Here is a 21908-nt window from a genome sequence, read left to right on the forward strand (position 1 = left end):
TTTTACCATCAGATGGAAAAGGGAGGGGTGGCTTGGATAGGAAGACTTTGAAGCAAGCAATCAAATGTTACAAAAGGGAACTAGTTGGGAGTTGACTGCCCCAGGGATTGTGTTTTCAGCCTTGATGGCCAGTAAGGGCATATCTTACCATCCTGCTTATACAATGTTGTTGTTTATTTGTTTAAAATAAAATCTTAAAGTGTTTTTGGTGAGAGTTTACTCAGCAGATTAGGTTCCCATTTTATAATTTCTACACAAATTATTCAGTGACATTGGTTACATTTTTCCTAAGGTGTCAACATTCTCATTAATTCCATTCTGGTTCCATTCATGTAATATTTTTAAAATGAGAATTATATTTTTTTGGTCTCCTAGCCTCCTGTCTCCACATTCTTCCTATTAGAAAACTCATCCTTAAAATTCAGCACATTTAGAGTGTCTACCCGAGCCAGGCATTGTGCATAGGATATAAAATAGTTCCTGCCCTCAAGAGGCTTACAGTCAAGGGAAGGCAGATCACACAACCAATTATGGTAGTATGTTAGCTAATACTACAATAAAGGTATCTCAAGGTCATTACAGAATACAAAAGAACATAAAGGAAGGTCACTAAACAGCTGGAACTGACAGAGAATTGCTGATAGCAGACCCACCTTATAAGAAATACTAAAGAAAGTTCTTCAGACTAAAAGCAAGCAACCCCAGATAGTAATTCAAATCCAGGCACAAAAAAAAGAAAAAAACCAGCTCTGGTAAAGGTAATTATAAAAGACACCTATGCATGTTTCTTCTCTTAAATGACTTAAAAAGCAATTATATAAAACTATATGCATAGAATGTATTATTGGAACTACAATATGTAGAAACATAATATATTTGCCAATAACAGCACAAAGGAGTTGGGTTGGAGCAAAGCTATATTGAGCTAATGAAATGACTCCAGATGGTAACTCAAATCCATAGGAACAAATAAAAAGAACCAGAAATGATAAATAAGAAAGCTAATATAACAAAAACTATAAATATATACTTGCTCCCCTTTCTTAGCTTCTTTAAAAGACAAAATTATATAAATAAATATACAGTATACTTTTGGGTCTATAACATCTGAGTAATATTTATAATAACACCACAAAAAGGAAGGAAGAAGAATACAGTTGTATAGGGGTAGCATTTTTGTATCGCACTGGAATTAACCAAAAACCGAACCCATTGCCATCAAGGCATTCTGACTCATAGTGGTCCTATAGGACAGAGTAGAACTGCCCCATACGGTTTCCAAGGCTGTTATTTTTACAGAGGAAACCCTGGTGGTGTAGTGGTTAAGAACTACAGCTGCTGACCAAAAGGTCAGCAGTTCAAATCCACCAGGTGCTCCTTGGAAAACACATGGGGCAGTTCTACTCTGTCCTGTAGATCCCTATAAGTTCTAATCGACTCAGTGGCAACGGGTATAATCTTTACAGAAGCGGACTGCCACATCTTTCTCCCGAAGAGCGGCTAGCTGACCTATTGGTTAGCAGCCTAGCGCTTAGTATAAATCTGATGCTGATTCTGATAAGATGAATATGATAAATCAACCACTAAAGAAATAATTAAAAATAGAGTGAAAAAAATCATTAAAGAATTAAACTGCTACATTAGAAAATACCCACTTAATGCAAAAGAATGCATGCAGTAAAGCAGCAATAGAGGAAAAAGAAAGATAGGAGACACAGAAAACAAAAAGTTAAATGGCAGACATAACCCCAACTGTATTAATAACATTATATGTGAATGGATTAAATGATCCAGTCAAAAGGCAAAGATTATAAAACTGGATTAAAAAAAAAGATCCAACTGTATGTTGTCTATAGAAAACACACCTTAGATTCACAGATACAAACAGACTGAAAGTAAAATGATAGAAAAAGATACGTCATGCAAACAGCAACCACAGAATGGGAGAAGATATTTGCAAATAATATATCTGATGAGGGACTTGTATCTAAAATATATAAAAAACTCTCACAACTTAATAATAAAAAGATAAATAACTCGATTTTAAAATGGGCCAAGGATCTGAATAGACATTTCTCTGTAGAAGATACGCAAATGGCTAACAAGCACATGTAAAGATACTTGACTTCATTAATCATCAGAGAAACGCAAACTGAAGTTACAATGCAATACCACTTCACACCCTCTGTTGTTGTCAGGTGCCATGGATTCGGTTCCGACTCATAGCAACCCTACATACCACAGAAGGAAACACTGCCCAGTCCTGCCTGTTGTTGCAGCCACTGTGTCAATCCATCTCGTTAAGGGTCTTCCTTTTTTTGCTGATCCTGTACTAAGCATGATGTCCTTCTCCAGGAACTGATCCCTCCTGACAACATGTCCAAAGCATGTAAGACTCAGTCTTGCCATCCTTGCTTCTAAAGAGCATCCTGGTTGTGCTTCTTCCAAGACAGATTTGTTCATTCTTTTGGCAGTCCATGGTATATTCAATATTCTTCACCAACACTGCAATTCAAAGGCGTCAATTCTTCTTCAGTCTTCCTTATTTGTTGTGCAACTTTCTCATGCATATGATGCAGTTGAAAATATCATGGCTTGGGTCAGGCACACCTTAGTCCTCAAGATGACATCTTTGCTTTTCAACACTTTAAAGAGGTCCTTTGCAGCAGATTTGCCCAATGCAATGCATCTTTTGATTTCCCGACTGTCGCTTCCATGGGTATAGACCGTGGATCCAAGTAAAATGAAATCCTTGACAACATCAATCTTTCCCCTGTTTATCATGGTGTTGCTTATTGGTCCAGTTGTGAGGATTTTTGTTTTATGTTGAGGTGTAATCCATACTGAAGGCTATGAGCTTTGATCTTCATCAGTAAGTGCTTTAAGTCCTCTTCACTTTCAGCAAGCAAGGTTGTGTCATCTGTATAATGCTGGCTGTTAATCCTGATGCCCAGTTCTTCTTCATATAGTCCAGCTCCTCGTATTATTTGTTCAGCATACAGATTAAATAGGTATAGTGGAAGGATACAACCCTGGCTCACACCTTTCCTGACTTTAAACCACATAGTATCTCGTTATTCCATCAGAACAACTGCCTCTTGATCTATGAACAGATTCCTCATGAGCACAATTAAGTGTTCTGGAATTCCCATTCTTCACAATGTTATCCATAATTTGTTATGATCCAAACAGTTGAATGCCTTTGCATAGTCAGTAAAACACAGGTAAACATCCTTCTGGTATTCTCTGCTTTCAGCCAGGATACATCTGAGATCAGCAATGATATCCCTCATTCCACGTCCTCTTCTGAATCTAGCCCGAATTTCTGGCAGTTCCCTGTTGATATACTGCTGCAGCTGCTTTTGAATGATCTTCAGCAAAATTTTACTTGCATATGATATTATTCAATAATTTCCACATTCAGGTGAATCACCTTTCTTGGAAACAGGAGTAAATATGGATCTCTTCTAGTCAGTTGGCCAGGTAGCCGTCTTCCAAATTTCTTGGCATGGATGAGTGAGCACTTCCAGGTCTGCATCCATTTGCTGAAACATCTCAGTTGATATTCCATCAATTCCTGGGTCCTCTAGAATGGGTATAATAAAAAGTCAGAAAATAACAAGCATTGGTGATACTGTGAAGAAATTAGAAACCTCAAACATTGCTGGTGGGAATGCAAAATGGTGCAGACACTTTGGAAAACAGTTTGCCAGTTCCTCAGTTGGTTAACATAGAGTTCTATATGACCCAGCAATTCTACTCTTGGTATCTACCCAAAAGAAATGAAAACATATGTCCATAGAAAAACTTGTACACAATGTTTATAGCAGCATGATACCTAATAGCCAAAAAGTGGAAACAACCCAAATGCCCAAACTATTGATGAATGGATAAACAAAACATATTCATACAAAATATTACTTGGCAATGAAAAGGAATGAAGTACTGATACATGCCACAACATGGAGAACCTTGAAAGAAGCCATCCAAAAAGACCACATATGATATGATTCTATTTATATGAAATATTCAGAAGATCAATAGAGACAGAAAGTAGACTTGTGGCTGCTTAGGGCTGGGCAGATAGGGAGGTGTTAGTTAAAGTGTACCCTGTTTCTTTTTGAGTTGATGAAAAGTAAAATTGACTGTCCTGTTGGTTGCATGTATCTGTGAATATACTAAAAATAATTGAATTATATATTTTAAGTGGGTGAATTGTATGGTATATGAATACATCTCAATAAAGCTATTTTTTTAAGTAAATTAGCATAATTCTGGTTTTAAAGATTCTGTTTTACCTCCTAGTTTGACAAGTAGTGTCTGGGATTTAAAAGCTTGCAAGCAGCCATCTAGAATGCAACAACTGGTTTCTGTAAGCCTGGAGCAACAGAGGAAGAAGGAAACCCAAGAATCAGAGAAGCAACTGGACTATAGGACTAATAACTTCCATGAACCACTGCTTCCTTTAACATGAGACCAGAACTGAATGGTGTCCAGTTACCATTACCAAACGTTTCAACTGGAGACGCAACAGATAGATGGATCCTGATAAAAAGGCAAAAACGTGGAACAGAACTTCAAATTCTCAAAGAATCCAGACATAGTGGACCTGTCGAGGCTGAAGGAACCCCCAAGACTATTACCCTGGAATACTCTTCAAACCTTGAAACGAACTATCCTGAAGCCATCTTTAAACAAACAAACGAACAGTTTAATTCAAAAAGTAAAGAATATCATCCTTGAGTACTGTGCTTTAAAAAAAAGAAAATTATCTTTATGAGACCAAAGGGACAGCAGTAACTCTAAAGCATAGATGAAAAGTTTAGGGGGCAGTGAGTCTAAATTAACGGAGGTGAAACAACTAGAGCAGAAATAATGAGAATGTTGACACAATGTCAAGAATATAACCAATGTCACTGAACAATATGTGTAGACATTGTTCAATGGGAGCATGTTTTGATGTGTATATTTTCCTCCAAAATAAAATAAAATAATTTTTAAAGCAAATGTAAGATCTCAGAAAGAAAAAAAAAAAAGAAAGTGCAAGTGAGGTGGGCAGCCAGATAGTGAGCTTCAACCATGTTCCAAGAGAGACATTGCAAGACCTAGAAGGGTAGGAGCCGTTGAAAGGAGGGGTTTTCATTTTTTTTGAGAGCCTGGGTCAAGAGCAAGGAGCCCTGGTGGCGCAGTGGTTAAGAGCTGGGCTGCTAATCAAAAGATCAGCAGCTCCAATGCGAGCTCCATAGGAGAAAGATATGGCAATCTGCTTCCTAAAGATTACAGCCTTGGAAACCCTATGGGACAGTTCTACTCTGTCCTGTAGGGTCACTATGAGTCTGAATCAACAGGTTTTGGTTTGGGTCAAGAACAAAGGTGGAGGGAGGGCCTAACCACAGACAGCAGGAGAACCTCATCCTAGAGCCGAGCTTCCCAAACTTGACTGTGTTTACCAATCGTGGGGCTCTTGTTGAAACATGGATTCTGATTCAGTAGGTCTGGGGTGGGGCCTGAGACTCTGCATTTCTAACAAGCTCCCAGCTAAAGCTGAGTGCTGGTCTCTGAACCACATTTGAGTAGGAAGTCCTATGAGACTTTATTTGGGGGCAGGGATGGGGCATGAGTGGAAGTTGAGGAATTTTTCATCTGGTGATTACTGTTTTCTCTGGGTGCTAAAAATTCTGGGACCAAGAGTGCCACAGAAAAGGGGGAAGACAGGTCTGGAGAAGGTTTGGATTAGCACCTGGGGGGAAATGAAAATGGAAGCTGAATGGGACACTCTCTTGGCGGATCTGCTCCTCCTCCCTTGTCCTCGCCCTTCCCCCCACCCCTCCCACCCCACCTGCACACCCTCTCAATTCCCTACTCAGTAGCTGCACCCCTGTCTCAGCCCTGGGCTCAGAGGCAATGACTGCATGGCATTCAAACATCTTCCTGCAGTCATCAAATTCCAGCTAGGTTCTGAAGCTTGAACCTGCTCTGGAGTAAGACGTGCCTTATTCCCAGCTAAAGCTGTTTAATGGAGCCTTTTACATACAGCACTTTCTGGTCCTTCGCCTGCACCAGTTTGAAGACTAAGCTGCTCTGGCCCTAACTTCCCTCATCTGCCAGCCTGGGCCAGCACTTCCTCCCTTAGACAGCCTGTCCCTTTAAGAGCTCCCCCAGCTCCTCCCTGCCAGAGCCGGATTTCCCTGTCGGGCCCAGCCCTTTAAAGCCAACGCTCCAGCTTTCTGGCCGGATGTGTCCTGAGACCTGAGAGGCTGAGGGGCCCTGGGTGCTGGGAGTTGGCAGAAATGGGCTGTGACAGGTGCATGCGGGCTCAGGAGGGACAGGCAGCTGGGACCGGGTGGATCCTGTGAGAAAGCAGAGCCACCTGGGTGTGGGCAAGAGATGTCATTTGTTGAGCAGTGGCTCTCTGCTAGGCTCTGTGCCAAGCCCTCTCTGTACACTATCTCACAACCTTCTGAGGGAGGTATGATTATGCCCATCTTACAGATAAAGAAATGGAGCCCCAGGCAGTTAGCTGAATTTCCCGAGGCCAAGCTAACAAGGGGCAGAGCCAGGATCTGAACTCAGGTCAGTGTGATGTTCTCCAGAGCCTTGATGTTCTCTCCTCCACATCACCTGCTTGGCAGAGGTCTGGCTTCTTCCCAAGCTTCATCTGTCCTTGGTCTTCCTGGGTGTGCAAGTGTGGGGAGGAAATGGGCTACCCTCTCATCCCCCCAATACTAGTACTCAGGCCCCTTCCTTCTGCAGGAGCTGCTTGAAGATGCTGGTCCCCGTCTTGCTGCTGCTGCTGCTGCTCCTGCTACTGCCATTGGCCGTGCTCAGACAGCCACGGTCCCAAGATGCCAGGCTGTCCTGGCTTGCCAGCCTCCAGCACCGAGTGGCATGGGGGGCCCTGGGCTGGGCAGCCGCTTGGCAGCAGCAGAGACTGGAACAGAGAACACGACACGTGGGCCAGAGCCAGCAGCAGGCTCTGAGGTGGTGCCTGCAGGGAGCCCAGCGCCCCCACTGCCCCCTCAGTGGGAGCACAGGTGTGTCTCCAGGATCTGGGGAGGAGGCCCAGAGAGATTCAACCCCCCAGACCAGCCAGATTCAGAACATGAGGAACCCGAACCCGCACGTACACACGCACATGCAGAGGGGACTGATCCAGAGCCGATACCCAGGCCCAGGACTAACTCTTTTGTTCAAAATGAATTTTCCCATCCTGGTCCCTTATGGCCCCCCATCCCCAGGGCTATCCTGGGTCTCTTCCCCAAGGGTCTCATCAGTCTTACCTGACTCTCTTGGGGAATTCTGTGGCTTCATGAGGAGTTTCTGGTGTCTTCGGTGCTATAGATACGAACACCTTCCGGAATCATCTCCCACTGACCAAGATCAGCCAGGCCCAGGAGGAAGGGAGTCAGGAGCAGCTTCTGCCCCCTACCTCAAACCAGTACCATGGGGACGCCTTTCTGCAGGTAAACTGGGAAGGCTGGAGCACAGTCCCACCAGAGACCCCTACCTGAGGCCAAACCTTCCCCTCAGGGTGGGCAAAGAACCCCCAAACTGGGGGGCCAGGGTCTGGCCCAGGGCCAATATTCTCTTTTTGTCTTCCTCCAGGCTACCTTGCTGGGTCTGGCAGCCCTCAAAAAGGCCCACCCAGAGGTGGTGGCTCCAGGAAGCACTGCCTGTGTGACCCCTACATCCCCGTGGCCCAGGCCCCTCCCCTGGCTTGGGCATGCCCTGGGCCAGGCTAGTTCCCCTGGGGCCAGGGACCCTGGGGCCCTGCTGCTGGAGGCACTGAGGTGCCCTGGGCTGAGGGCACTGGAGGCCGGGACCGCAACTGAACTGCTGGACGTCTTCTTGGGCCTGGAGGCCGATGGTGAAGAGCTGGCTGAGGCAGTAGCTACAGGGAACCCAGGACCACCTCTCCCCAGACGGGCAGCTGAGCTGCGGGAGGCCCTGGAGCAGGGACCCCGAGGACTGGCCCTTCGGCTCTGGCCAAAACTGCAGGTGGTGGTGACTCTGGATTCAGGAGGCCAGACCGAGGCTGTGGCTGCCCTGGGGGCCTTATGGTGCCAAGGGCTAGCCTTCTTCTCACCTGCTTATACTGCCTCTGGAGGTCAGCAGGGCTCAAGGGAAGTGAGCTGGGGACGGGCAAAAGGTCACATAGCTACAGCTAGCTCCATGTAGGGAACCCTACATAAATGTCTCATTTAATCCTTCCCAAGACCCTGTGTGGAAACCCTGGTGGCATAGTGGTTAAGTGCTATGGCTGCTAAACCAAAGGGTCGGCAGTTCAAATCCGCAAGGCGCTCCTTGGAAACTCTACGGCGCAGCTCTACTCTGTCCTGCAGGGTTGCTATGAGTCAGAATCGACTTGACGGCACTGGGTTTGGTTTTGGGTTTGGAAGACCCTGTGTGGTGGAAATCAGCAGCTCCATTTTAACAGATGGAGAAACAGGCTCAGAGAGGTTAAAAGACTTACACAAACTCACACAGCACCAGGATTAACCCCAGGTCTGCTACCCTGCCACTTGCCATCTAGGGCCTTAGAGCCTGGGGAAGCCAGGAAGGATAGGGTGGAAGGGCAGCAGTGGGATCAGATGCTCAGAGGATTGGGGCCTGGGGTCCATGGTGAGGGGGGTGATTGCCTTGCAGGAAGCAATAGCCCCAGCAGATGATGAGGGGGCTGCTTGCATCCACCAGGGGTGGTGGGCCTAAACCTGTGGCCAGAGCAGCCCCGTGGACTCTACCTTCTTCCCCCTGGGGCTCCCTTCATTGAGCTGCTCCCAGTCAAGAAGGGGGCCCAGGAAGAAACTACTTCCACCGTCCTCTTGGCCGAGGCCCAGAAGGGCATGGAGTACGAGCTGGTGCTGACTGACCACACCAGCCTTACCAGGTGATTGCCTGCCCACCTCAGGGCCTCAAGGACCCTGTGGGGGATCTGGGGCATGAGCTAATGGGCCCTTGGGCCTGACCTCACCCCCATTGCCATCCCATCAGGTGCCGGCTGGGTGATGTGGTCCAGGTCGTTGGTGCCTACAACCAGTGTCCAATTGTCAGGTTTGTCTGCAGGTAGGTAACTCCCCAGGGGCTGAGGGGCCATCCTTATGCCCTGAGCTCCACTGTCTCCCCTTCCTCCTCCCCAGACTGGGCCAGGCCCTGAGTGTGCGCGGGGAAGATATTGGTGAGGACGTGTTCTCTGAGGCCCTGGGCCAAGCAGTGAGGCAATGGCCAGGGGCCAAGCTTCTGGACCATGTCTGTGTGGAGAGCAGCATTCTGGGTAAGGTTCTCCACTGGGCTCCTGCCTCCCATTCTTGTGTTGGCTGTCCCCCAACAGATGCCCATCCTGCTGAAAGATCTCTAGGAAGGAGATAAGACTCAGCCTCTCTTGCTGTTCCTAACAAAAGTCCTCCCTCATGTCTAACTCTCATCCCTCCTGCTGCAATTTCTACATATTTTCTTTCCTGACCTGATTCATATTTAGAATTAGACTCTAGGTTCCTCTCCATTTTGCCCTACTCCCCTCCAAGAAACTCCCTTTTTTCCCATGAGCATCAGAGTAGGGAAGAATAGACAGGGATAGAGAGCATGGGCCTTGAAAGCAGCCGTGTTCACAAGAAGTGTGTGTACATATGGGGTCTGTCCACAGATTCTTCCGAGGGCTCTGCACCCCACTATGAGGTGTTTGTGGAGCTGAGGGGGCTGAGGAACCTGTCAGAGGAAAATCGAGACAAGGTAAATGAGACAGGAGATGGGGTCTGACTGCATGTCCCCTTCACTCTGTATATCCCCAGGGTGCTGTGGGACCAGGGGGGCGATGGGGAAGAGAGGGGCAGCGGGGAAGACCCTCCCTGGGGCTCTGGGAAGAGAAGGATGGGTCCCTCATGCACACATACACACACTCACACAGAGCCTCACTCCGGCCCTTCTGCTTCCAGCTCGACCACTGCCTTCAGGAAGCCTCTCCTCGCTACAAGTCTCTGCGGTTCTGGGGCAGCGTGGGCCCTGCCAGAGTCTACCTGGTGGGACAGGGGGCCTTCAGATCACTCCGGGCAGCCCTCGCTGCCTCCCCCTCTTCCCCCTTCCCTCCTGAGATGCCCCGGGTCCTTAGACACAGGCATCTGGCCCAGCTCCTGCAGAGGAGGGTGGTGTCCTGAGTCAGGCCTCCCCACTGCCCATCTCCCCTCAGATGCCACCTTGCTGTTTCCTCTGGAGCCAGTGGAAGGAGCTCTTGGCTGGGGTCTCTGACTCTGAGTCACCTGACAGTTGTCCATCAGAGCAGCTGGGCCTGAGGGAGACCTAACCAGTTGTCCAGTTCTGAGGTATAGGCTTCAGGGGTGGAGCAGATGCCAGTAGTACTCTGCTCATATCCCCCTCAGCCCACCTAGGAAGACACTACTAGGGAGTTCCCACGCACACTGTGGCTTCCTGTGTCTCTCAGCCTGAGGGTGTTCTCTGGCCACAGCTTGGCCAGTGGACTGGGCAGACTGGAAGTGTTGGGGAGTTGATGCCCCCAGAAGCAGCCCTCAATCAGTAAGGAACAGGAGCTGGTGAATACAGACCCTCAGGGGGACAATTCTGAAGGATATTGTACATGGTCTCTCAGAGGGTCCCTAGCAGATGCAAGCCCCAGTTGCCCATAACAGTAACCCACTTATTAGCACACTCTTCTCTGGTTTTCCTCCCTTCCCTGTCTCACTTGCCCACTGTCTTACTGTGTTTCCTGGGATTACCTCCCAAATAAACCTCTTGCACCCAGATTCATGACTCAGGGTCTACTTTGTGGGAAACTGTGTAGTGGTCCCATTTGCTCCGCTCCTGCCCCAGTCTGGGCTCTCCCTGCCCTGGCCCAGCCATTCCCCTTTCACCCTTGCAGTTCCACCTCTGAATTGCTCCTACATCCAGGCCCTTGCTTCTACCCACCCAGCCCATGGCCTCTTCCTGTTAAAACCCTCCCACGGCTCCCCATCACCTGCAGGGTCAAGAGTGAATCAGCTGGGCCTATGGGACCCTGTGACTCCGGCCTTCACATACCTCTCCAGTCATTTCTCTCCCCATTCCTTCAGAGGAACCCTTGACTATGAGGACCACACACCCCCTACATGAGCTGAGCACTGTCATGCCTCCCTGCCTTTGCTCAAGTTGTCCCTTTTGTGGAATGCCTTCTCCCCCACCTCTGTTGTTAGCTGCCATTGGGTCAGCCCCCGGCTCATGACAATCCCGTACACAACAAAATGAAATGCTGTCTGATCCTGCGCCATCCCGGCGATTGAGTGTGGACTGGAATATGGTGGTCCACAGTTTTCACTGGCTGTTTTTGGAAGCAGATGGGCAGGTTTCTCCCTACTCTGTCTGAGTTTGGAAGCTCCGGTGAAACCTGTTCAGCATCACAGCAGCACATAAGCGTCCACTGACGCACAAGTAGTGGCTGTGCATGAGGTGCCTTGGCCGGGAATCGAACCCAGGTCTCCTGTACAGAGGGTGAGAATTCTACCATTGAATCACCACTGCTCCCATCCTCCCCTCCTTATCTGATGGGATAAGTGATGGAAATCCACTTTTCATGCAAGGCCTTTGAGGGCTTGCCCACCTAAGGCATAAGTGATTGGCCCAACTTTGCCGTACATGTCTGTGTACGTCAGTCCTTTCCCCCACTGAACTGTCATTATGCCCAGGTCGCCTCTCCACCAGGACTTGTGAAGTCCTTGAAAGCTGGGGCCATGTCTTCTTCATCACTGTCACTTCAATGCCCATTGCAGGGCCTGGTCCAGACCAGGTGCTCCACAAGCAGCGCCCTGAGTAAGAGAAACTGGGGCCCCTGGATGGCTCACTCCCTCCTGACGGTGGGGTGGGACTCCATCTCTCCCTCCCAGGCAGTCTGGCCCAGGGAGAAATCCTGGAGATGGACAGATAACACCAGGTTTGCCTTCCTCTCCTCCCACTGCCCAGGCTGGGATTTCAAGGTTTTCCATTTTGAAAGTTGGCAAAAGGGCTAGAAGGGAAGAGAACTGGGGGCGGGGGGCAGCTGAGGAGCCTTTTCCATGGAAGAAGAAGGCCCTGGGGCAGACCCCAAGGGCAGCAACAAGGAGCAGTGAGGGAGCCTGCTGCCTGGCCACCCTCCTCCCTCCCTGCCCTCCCACGTGTGGACCTTGGTCTTACGACTGCCTCGCCTTCTGCCCCTAATTAGCGGCTGCCCCCACCACCACATTGTCCCAGGCCAGCGCCCCAGCCAAGGCCGCTTTTGTGCTCCCAGATTCCTGGGTGCAAGGTGGCCTCGTTAGTGCCCGGAGACCGCCCCATCTCCAGGGAGCAAGCAGACAGATGAGGGGGGCATCAGGAGGATCAGTGATCCCACTCCCTATTGCGAATGCCTCTGTGGCCATTCTTTGGGCCCAGCCTGGAGACGGCCCCCCTGCGGGAGGCTAATCTTAGCCTTGCCTTTGTCTGCCCCCAGAGTGGACGCAAGTGCCCACCTCTCCCCCACCATCTCAGAGCACTATAAACCCCAGGCCACTGGTAGCAGGTCACAGTCGACGGCTTCAAGGTTCCTGGCTGTTTGAACCACCGCAGACACCACCTTCCCCGGCTACTCCACCCTGAGCTCCAGACACCATGAGCCCTCCCTCCACAAAGGTAAAGACCCAGGGACCCAGGGGTGACTCATCATTTCAGGGAGGCAATGAGGGGATTGCTTGGGAGCTGGGAATAAGACCAGAGGTGGCTCTGCTCCAGGCCTTTTCCCCTCTGGGCTCTGAGGCAGGGCATTGGGTGGCCTTGGCCGTGAATCTGCCTTGACTAACATTGGGCCCCACCCTGTTCTCCTAAGAGCTCGTGTTTATTGAACACTTACCATGTGTCAGGTGCTGTGTTTGCACATGGCATCTCATTTCATCCCCCCAACAGCTCTGGGTAATAGGAATTCTTTAATACCCAGGTTAAAGGAGAGGAATGTGCTCTCTGAGAGGGTAGGAGACTATTCCAAGGGCACTGAGTTCAGCTTCCACTGCAAGGGAGCAAGTGACAAGACAACAGCTTGGAGTCCTGCCTGTCCCTGATTTCCACGTGTTTGCCTGGTGTGGGAAGCAGGCGGCTCTGTACTTCTAAGCCATGATGGGGGGAGCTAAATAGGCCTCTGTTTTCCCTGAGCTTACAAACTTCTGGTGCAGACAGTCTCACCCAAGCTTGTTCCGAGGTGGAGTATACAGGGCTCTAATGGGGGTCCAATAGACTGAAGGTACCCAGAGGAGGGAGAGATTCACTCCGCCCAGGGGGTCTCAAAGGGTTTCCTGGAGGAGATACGGTGCTAAGCCTGGAAGGATGAGCAGGTAAAGGAGCCAGGTATGAGCCCTTTTCCAACAGATCCTTTAGACAAAAAGACGAGCGTGAGCAAGGGCGCAGAGGCTGGAAGGCGGCCGGGCCAGGAGGTGGCGCTGAGCTGGCAGGGCAGGGTGTGGGCGGGGGGCTGGAGGCCGGCGCTGCGGGAAGGCCCCCAGCGTCCTGTCTCCCGGCTTCCTAGGTCCCCTGGGCCGCCGTGACGCTGCTGCTGCTGCTGCTATTGCTGCCGCCTGCGCTGCTCTCGCCCGGGGCGGCCGCGCAGCCCCTTCCTGACTGCTGCCGCCAGAAGACGTGCTCCTGCCGTCTCTACGAGCTGCTGCATGGCGCAGGCAATCACGCTGCTGGCATCCTGACGCTGGGGAAGCGGCGGCCCGGACCCCCAGGCCTCCAGGGCCGACTGCAGCGCCTCCTGCAGGCCAGCGGCAACCACGCGGCCGGCATACTGACCATGGGCCGCCGCGCAGGCGCAGAGCCCGTGCCGCGTCCCTGCCCCGGGAACCGTTGTCCTAGCGCCGCCGTCACCGCCACCGTGCCGGGAGGACAGTCCCAGCTGTGAGCTCTCGCTCCGGCCCTGTCCTGGCCCTGCCCTCGCCCTCCGCCTGCCAAGGTGTCAGCCCCCAGAAAAAGGCAATAAAGATGAGTCTCGTTTAATGTGGCTGGTCTCTGTTCTTGTGTGGTCGCGCCCCGCCCCGCCCTCCAGGGGGCGTGACAGCGCCTTGAGAACTGTAAAGAGCGCGAGAGCCGGGTAGGCCGGTTCCGGGGCACTGGCCTCAGCTCGTGGTGGAATCCGAAACACGCTTAGATGGGAAGCTCCCAGTGCAAGGAGCCGCTCAGAGGCCTGGGATATGAGCGCGCTTGGAGTGCAGAATGCGGAACAGACATGTCCCTCAGTGCTCTACTAGTCTATCTGTGCCGAGCCCTTCACCAAGAGACGCACCAGAGGGGAGGGAGAGCAAGGACGGCTGCACTGAGAAACAGAATCGGGCTGGGAAGGGGTGGGAGTCGAGCCTGCAGAGAATATGGTGTTGAACAATGAATCATACAGAGTGGCCGCGGTGTGGGGTGTGGGGTGTGGGGAGCTGTGAGACGTGCAGCCTGGATTGTGAAGGGCCTCACAGATCACCAGGTTTTTCACTTTATTCCATAGGTAACTGAAAGCCATGGAAGGTCATATGCAGAGGTCGGGAGGGCCCCATTTTTCTGAAACTCTAGCCTAAGACATCTAAAAGTAGTCACAGAAAGAAGTGGCACTTGTCAGCAAACTAATGTCCCAGATGAGGCCCAGAACAGAACCTTGGGGTGAGGTGGGGAGCATTGGTTGACACTCTCTGGGCCCATCTTCTCACTTTTGTTGGCTTTAGCTGTTTTGTCCTGGGAGGCACCCACCCTATGCCACCTCAGCCATCCTAGTAACTTTCTGCTCACAGTGAGAAAGTTCTGTGTCTGGTCTCACCTAGGTCCTTCTTGCTGCTGCACTGGTTCCCTCCTGGAGAAAACTGATTAAAGTCCATCTGCGCACCCTTGGAGATTTGCAAACAGCGACTCTGCCCACCTCAAAGCTATCTTTCTCAGCCTCAGGCTCTTCCACTTGAAGGACAGAAGATGGAAGGAGGATTAAATCAAGACTGCAGGAAGAGGGAGAGAAGAGAAGCACTTACTCTTCAAGACACTTATTTTGTACCAAAGACATGCATTATGCTATCAAATTCTCACAATAACTGCATGAATTAGGAATTACTAGCTGCATTTTTGCTACAGTATGGATGGAACTTGAAGACATTATGCTGAGTGAAATAAGCCAATTAGAAAAGGATACTTATAAAAAGAAAATGCAAATCTATAGAGACCAAAGTTTATTAGTGGTTACTGGGGTGGGAGAGAGGCGGAAAAGGAAGGTTAATGGTGATGGAAAAATGGCACACATTATGGGTTGGATTGCACAGCCAATTATTGTAATCGTCGTCAATATGTTGTACACCTGTAAAAAGTTGAATTGGCAAAAGCTGTGTGATAGATACGTTTACAACAATGACAAAAAAAACAGTAGCTATTTTTTTACTGAGGCTGCTTATATACAACCAAACACCTCATGGGATTTGGTTCCTTGGTTTGGAGGTAGACAGTCATGGTTTCATGGGGCAACCCAGTTAATTGGCCTAATAATATGTTTTGTGCTTCTGGTCTACCTCCTAGTTCAGAGACAATTGGTCTGTATTCACCTGGAGCAACAGAGGAAGAAGGAGAATCAGGAACAGGAGGAGGACATGCAATGTGTGGCTAATTGCCTCCATGAACAATTGCCTCCTTCTTCCATGAGACCAGAAGAACTGGGTGGTACCAGGCTTCCATTACTAACATTTTAATCAAAGATTCCATAGAAGAATCCTGATCAATCCCTGAGACTGGGGCCTAGGGACCATAGTCTCGGGGAACATCTAGCTCAATTGGCATAGCATAGTTTATAAAGAAAATGTTCTACATTCTACTTCGGTGAGTAGTGTCTGGGGTCTTAAAATCTTGGGAGTGTCCATCTAAGATACTCCACTGGTCCCACACTGTCTGGAGCAAGGGAAAATGAAGAAAACCAAAGACACAAGGGAAAGATTAGTCCAAAGGATTAATGGACCACAACTACCACAGCCTCCACCAGACTGAGTCCAGCACAACTGGATGGTGCCTGGCTACCACTGTCAACTGCTCTGACAGGGATCACAATACAGGGTCCCAGAAAGAGCTGGAGAAAAATGTAGAACAAAATTCTAACTCACAAAAAAAGAGCAGACTTACTGGTCTGACAGAGACTGGAGAAACCCTGAGAGTATGGCCCCCGAACACCCTTTTAACTGAGTACAGAAATCACTCCTGAGCTTCACCCTTCAATCAAAGATTAGACAGGCCCATGAAGCAAAATGAGATTAAATGGGCACACCAGCCCAGAGGCAAGGAAGAGAAGGCAGGAGGGGATAGAAAAGCTGGATGAATGGAAATGGGGAACCCCAGGTCAAGAGGGGAGAGTGTTGACATGTTGTGGGGTTGGCAACCAATGTCACAAAACAATATATTATTAAGCATTTAATGAGAAATTAACTTGCCCTGTAAACCTTCATCTGAAGTACAATTTAAAAAAAATCGTGATCAAAAGGGGAGAAATGCAGAACAGAATTTAAAATTCCCAGGTACTCTAGACTTTCTGGAGCCATGGAGGGTGGATGAATCCCTGAAACTACTGCCCTGAGATAATCTTTAAACCTTAAATCAAAAATATCCCCAGAAGTCATCTTAAAACTGAACAACAGTTCGGCTTAACTAGTAAAAAAAAAAAGGTCTGCCTTGAGCATTATGCTCTTTTAAGAACTAGCTATAGACTTCTGGCCAACATGGTGCCATAGACAGAAGCACCACGCTGTCCCTTCAGAGCAAAGACCCAAAAAACTAAATAAAACATAGACAAACATCATTACCAGAACCTGAAGTGCCAAATGAAGAGATAGAGAACTCAACCAAGCACTGAATGGAATAAGAAACTGACAGAGGACAGAGAGCAAGAAGAGGTATGTGCCGAGGGCCCCATCAGCTAACACAGCATGGATCTGCCATATTGGACTCCACTTGGGGATCAGCAGACAGGGAGCACAAGAAAGCAGCTTCTGGGAACTCCCAGCAGGAGACAGAGCACCAGGTAACCAGGGATACATGATTTCCCAGCCCCAGTTTTCTCCCCACTGCTCTACCTCCGAGCTTCCTGGCTGGCTGTGAAGTTCCCAGCAGGAGACAGACCACCCTGTAAGGAGTGATATATGTTTTCCTAGCCCTCCCCCTTCTTCACCCTCCCCGCCACCTTCGGCCTCCTCTACTTCCTGCCAGCCACAGTCTCTTGGCCTGGAAGCAACTGCTTTGGCCTCAGGCTGCTTGGATTCGCCCTGCCCACACTGGCTGGGCCCCTGAGCTGGCATTGCTTCTTTCTGTCTCTTTTGGTTTCTTCGGTGCCTCCTACCACCTCCCCCTCCTTTTTCTGGAACACCTGGCTCTGTGTGCCATCTTTGCTGCTTCTTGAAAGGCTGTGAAGCCACACTGGCCTGGGGAATCACCCCCCTGGCCGCCCATGACACCACGCTGGTGTGATCCCTGGGGCTTTCTTTTTTTTCCCTTATTTTGCTTTCTTCTCTTTTGTTTGTTTTCTTCTTCTCTTTGCAGCTTGGGAGCCCCTTGTAGCCAGGCTGCACTGAGGCTTAGGAGCCACTCCCCCAATCTGCGCAGCCATGTAGGTGGGATCCCTGGGGGCATTTCTTTTTTTCTTCTGTCTTTCTTTTTATTTTCTCTCTCTTTTTCCCTTTCTGTCTGTCTTCATTTCTCAGTTCTTGTCTCTCTACACTTATTTTTCTTTTCCTGTCTCCTGAATACCTGGTACTGGGTGACATCTATACCCCCTCTAGCCAGGCTATACTGAGCAGCCTGGGAGTCACCTCCCCAGTCTTAGCAGCCCCACCAGTGGAACTCCGGGACTCCTGGGGGCTTTTCTTTTCTTTTCCAAATTTTTATCTGGTTATTTTTTTTCTTTCTTTTTCCCTTTTTCTTTTCTCCATTTCTCAGTTTCTCATCTCTCCACTCCAATGGCAAGCTCCCTTAGCACTCTTTTTTTCCCCCCTTTCTTTTTTTGCTTGTTTGTTTTTGGCTCCTGTTTTTCTCTCCTCTCTCTCCTCTTTCCCATACCCCTGTTAGTTCCACACATTACAACCTCCCCCCTCTTTCCTGCCTACCTGCACCTTACACTGAACATAGCATCTCCAAGCAGCACAGGCATGGCCTACTGAAACCTGCCCAGCACTGATGCCTGGCCCACCCTGTCAGCTCTAGAAAGTGTCACAAACAACCCATACCAGCCCTCGCCCTTCAGCTGGACCTGCCCTGCTGAACCATAGCTGAATGACTGGCCCTGCCCATTGGACAAGGAGGTGAAAGTATTGTGACTACAGATGAGCAAACAACAAAGAATGCACAGCCCGCCTGCTCAGACATAACCAAATAAAACAAAAAAGCAGGACAAAACAAACAAATCTACAATCAAGAAACAAAGAAAATAACTAATGAATGTCCTGAAGACAGCAGACAATATCAAAACGTATAAAAATTCAGGACAGGAGGGGTCCAGTAGGTGTCCAAAATAAAACACCAGATGACTTTCCAGTAGAAGAAAACGCACTAGAACTACCCGACAGGGAATTCAAATCTCTAATATTCGGAGCAATCCAAGAGTTGATGCAAAAAGCAGACAAAAATGAGGAAAAAATAGATAAATTTTTGGAAAAGGCTGACAAATTCATGGAAAATACTGACAAAAAAATGGAACAATTCAGGAAAGTAATACCGGAACAAAATGCCAAAATAAATTCACAACTAGAAATCATACAAAAACAACAAATCCAAAAGATAAACAACAAGATTTTCAGAAAAGGACGGTGTCATAGAAGGGGAGACAAAATCAGCGAAATTGAAGACAAACACTCGGATACAACTCTGAGGAAAAATCAGAAAAAAGAACGAAGAAAAATGAAGAAACCCTGAGGATTATGTGGGGTACAATCAAAAGCAAAAATTTGCGGGTGATTGGAGTTCCAGAACAGGGAGAGAAAATGGGAGACACAGAGATGATCATTGAAGAATTGCTGACAGAAACTTCCCTATTATCATGAATGATGAAAAGCTGACCATCCAAGAAGCTCAACAAACTCCATATAGGATAGACCCCAAAAGAGAAATGCCAAGGCATATCATAACCACACTCACTAAAACCAAAAACAAAGACAAAATCCTGCAAGCAGCTCGAGAAAAACAAAAAGTCACATACAGAGGAGAAACAATAAGACTAAACTCTGATTATTCAGCAGAAACCATGCAGGCAAGAAGGCAATGGGACGACATATATAAATCCTTGAAAGGAAAAAAATTGCCAACCAAGAATAATATATCCTGCAAAACTTTTGTTCAGATATGATGGTGAAATTAGGACATTTCCAGATTAACAGAAATTAAGGGGATATGTAAAAAACAAACCAAATTTACAATAATTATTAAAGGGAATTCTTCAGTCTGAGAACAAACAACATCAGACTACAGCCTGAATCTAGGACGTGAGATTGTACCAGCCAGATACCAACCCAGGAAATAAACTCTCAAGGACTATCCAAAACCAAAACAATTGCAACAGGGAACCAGAGAGTTAATCTGTAAACGATATCAACGTCAGAACAATAAAAGAGGGAATAGACAGTGTAGGTATAGAACTTTCTAATGGAGAGGAAGGCAAGGTGATACCAAGTAATAATAGGCTGGTTCAAACCTAGGAAGATAAGGGTAAATTTCAAGGTAAGCACAAAGAAAGTTAACAAACTTACTCATCAAAATAAAGATGAAAAACATAAAGTCTCAGTAAAAACAAAATCTACAAAAACAAAAGAAATCCACAAAAAAAAAAAAAAAGGAACTCAGCACTGGAGAGTGAGAGGAACAAAGAAAACATTAGCACTACAAAAAAATGCAGTAGAAAATGACAGCAAGAAACTCAAGGATAAAGAACAACAATGGATCTGTGAAGCATCTCATAACTTGGATGTATCTGGAGGACATGCTGAGTGAAATAGGTCAATCACAAAAGAACAAATATTACATGAGACTACTACTGTAAAAACTCTTGAAAATGTTTACATACAAAAAGAAACAATATTTAGTGGTTACAAGGGAGGGGAGGGGCAGGGATGGAAAAACACAATAGACAAAAGATAAGCAGTAACTTTGGTGAAGGGTAAGACAGTACACAATACTTGGGATGCCTGCACAACCTGTATGAGGCAAGGCCACGGTAGCTCCATAGACTCATCCAAACTCCCTGAGGGACCGCATTGCTGGGCTGAGGGCTGTGGGGACCATGGTCTCAGGGAACATCTAGGTTAATTGGCATAATGGAATTTATAAAGAAAACATTCCACTTCGGTGAGTAGCATCTGGGGTCTTAAAAGCCTGTGAGCACCCATCTACAATACTCCACTGCTCTCACCCCTTTGGGAACAAGGAAAAATGAAGAAAACTAAAGACACAAGGGAAAGATCAGTCCAAAGGACTAATTAATGGACCACATCTACCACAGCCTCCACCAGGCTGAGTCCAGTACAACTAGATGGTGCCCAGCTACCACCACTGAGTGCTCTGACAGGGATCACAGTAGAAGATCCTGGACAGAGCTGGAGAAAAATGTAGAACAAAATTCTAGCTTAAAAAGAAAGACCAGACTTGCTGGCCTGTCAGAGACTGGAGGAACCCTAAGAATATGGCCCCCAGATACCCTTTCAGCTCAGTAATGAGGCCACTCCTGAGGTTCACCCTTCAGCCAAAGATTGAACAGGCCCATGGAACAAAACAAGACTAAAGGGGCACACCAGCCCTGGGGCAGGGACTGGAAGGCAGGAGGGAACAGGAAAGCTGGTGCAGGGAACCTAGCGTTGAAAAGGGAGAGTGCTGACATGTCATGGGATTATTAACCAATGTCATACAACAATGTGTGTACTGTTTGATGAGAAACTAGTTTGTTCTGTAAACCTTCATTTAAAGTTCAATAAAATAAATAACAACTGAGAACAAGGCAAAAAAAAAAAAAAAAAAAACTACCTATAGGTGGAAGCCCTGGTGGAGTAGCGGTTAAGAGCTACAGGCTGCTAACCAAAAGGTTGGCCGTTTGAATCCACTAGGTGCTCCTTGGAAACTCTATGTGGCAGGTCTACTCCTTCCTCTAGGATCACTATGAGTCAAAATCAACTCTATGTAGCAGGTTTGTTTTTTTTTTTTTGTGGTAATAGAGGATGAAATTGACAACAGATTAGATAGGAGCCTAGAGGGCAGTGAGTTTATACCAGTGAGGGAGGAATAACTCAGAAAAGGAGGGTGAGAATGGTTGCACAGCTCAAAGAATATAATCAATATCACTAAATTGTACAGGTAGAAACTGTTGAATTGGTGTATGTTTTGCTGTGTATATTCTCAACAACAAAATAAATAAAATTTAGGAAAAAAGCTGGAAATGACAGAAATATGATGAGAGATATCAATTATAACAACAAATGTAAATAGATCAAACACTTCTGTTCAAATACGAATATTCGCATAATGGTAAAAATTAAAATAAAAAATACTAAAACAAAAAAAGAGAAAATTACTAGTTCCATTTTACAGATGAAAGTGAGGCTCAAACAGGCTAAGTCACACAATTAGTAAGTGGCATAACTGGGATTGTGACTCGGTCGACCCTAAAACTTTTTTCATTTTACCATGCTGCGCTCAGAGGCAGAGCTCGCCAGGGTGCCCTAGGCAAACTGAGGCACAAGGTGAGGGTTAAGTGGAGCATTCTAGGAGTTGGGGTTCCCAGCCTCTCAGATCCCCATCAGCAAAAGTAGCTTCTTGAAGCCTTGCTAGCTCAGGCTGGAGTGCAGGGATATGGGGGTACTGCAAAGCATCCCAACTCCAGCAGGCGGCACTGCAAACCGGACTCCAGCCCAGCGTGGGCGGCGCGCGGGGAAACCCGTGGGGCGGAGCCA

At 47.9% G+C, this 21908-nt stretch overlaps 2 protein-coding genes across 3 annotated transcripts; both read left to right on the forward strand.

Moving 5' to 3' along the window:
• Nucleotides 1-6173: 6173 nt before the first annotated feature.
• GHDC (GH3 domain containing) lies at nt 6174-10770 on the forward strand. 2 transcript variants are annotated; one of them, XM_064271076.1, is made up of 10 exons: nt 6174-6304; nt 6493-6573; nt 6754-7034; nt 7342-7463; nt 7606-8107; nt 8695-8887; nt 8992-9063; nt 9138-9271; nt 9641-9726; nt 9930-10770. In XM_064271076.1, exons 3-10 carry the CDS (start codon nt 6767-6769, stop codon nt 10146-10148), a joined length of 1596 nt encoding a protein of 531 aa, XP_064127146.1. In that variant the 5' UTR covers nt 6174-6304; nt 6493-6573; nt 6754-6766; the 3' UTR covers nt 10149-10770. The 2 variants fall into 2 exon arrangements, with proteins under 2 accessions (XP_064127146.1, XP_010592764.2); XM_010594462.3 differs by having other exon boundaries at nt 6192-6573.
• Nucleotides 10771-12603: 1833 nt separating this feature from the next.
• On the forward strand, nt 12604-19769 carry HCRT (hypocretin neuropeptide precursor). The gene is made up of 2 exons (XM_003414477.3): nt 12604-12624; nt 13508-19769. Exons 1-2 carry the CDS (start codon nt 12604-12606, stop codon nt 13880-13882), a joined length of 396 nt encoding a protein of 131 aa, XP_003414525.1. The 3' UTR covers nt 13883-19769.
• The last annotated feature ends 2139 nt before the right edge of the window (nt 19770-21908 follow it).

This window comes from Loxodonta africana, chromosome 18 (assembly GCF_030014295.1).
Source record: "Loxodonta africana isolate mLoxAfr1 chromosome 18, mLoxAfr1.hap2, whole genome shotgun sequence".
NCBI lineage: Eukaryota > Metazoa > Chordata > Mammalia > Proboscidea > Elephantidae > Loxodonta > Loxodonta africana.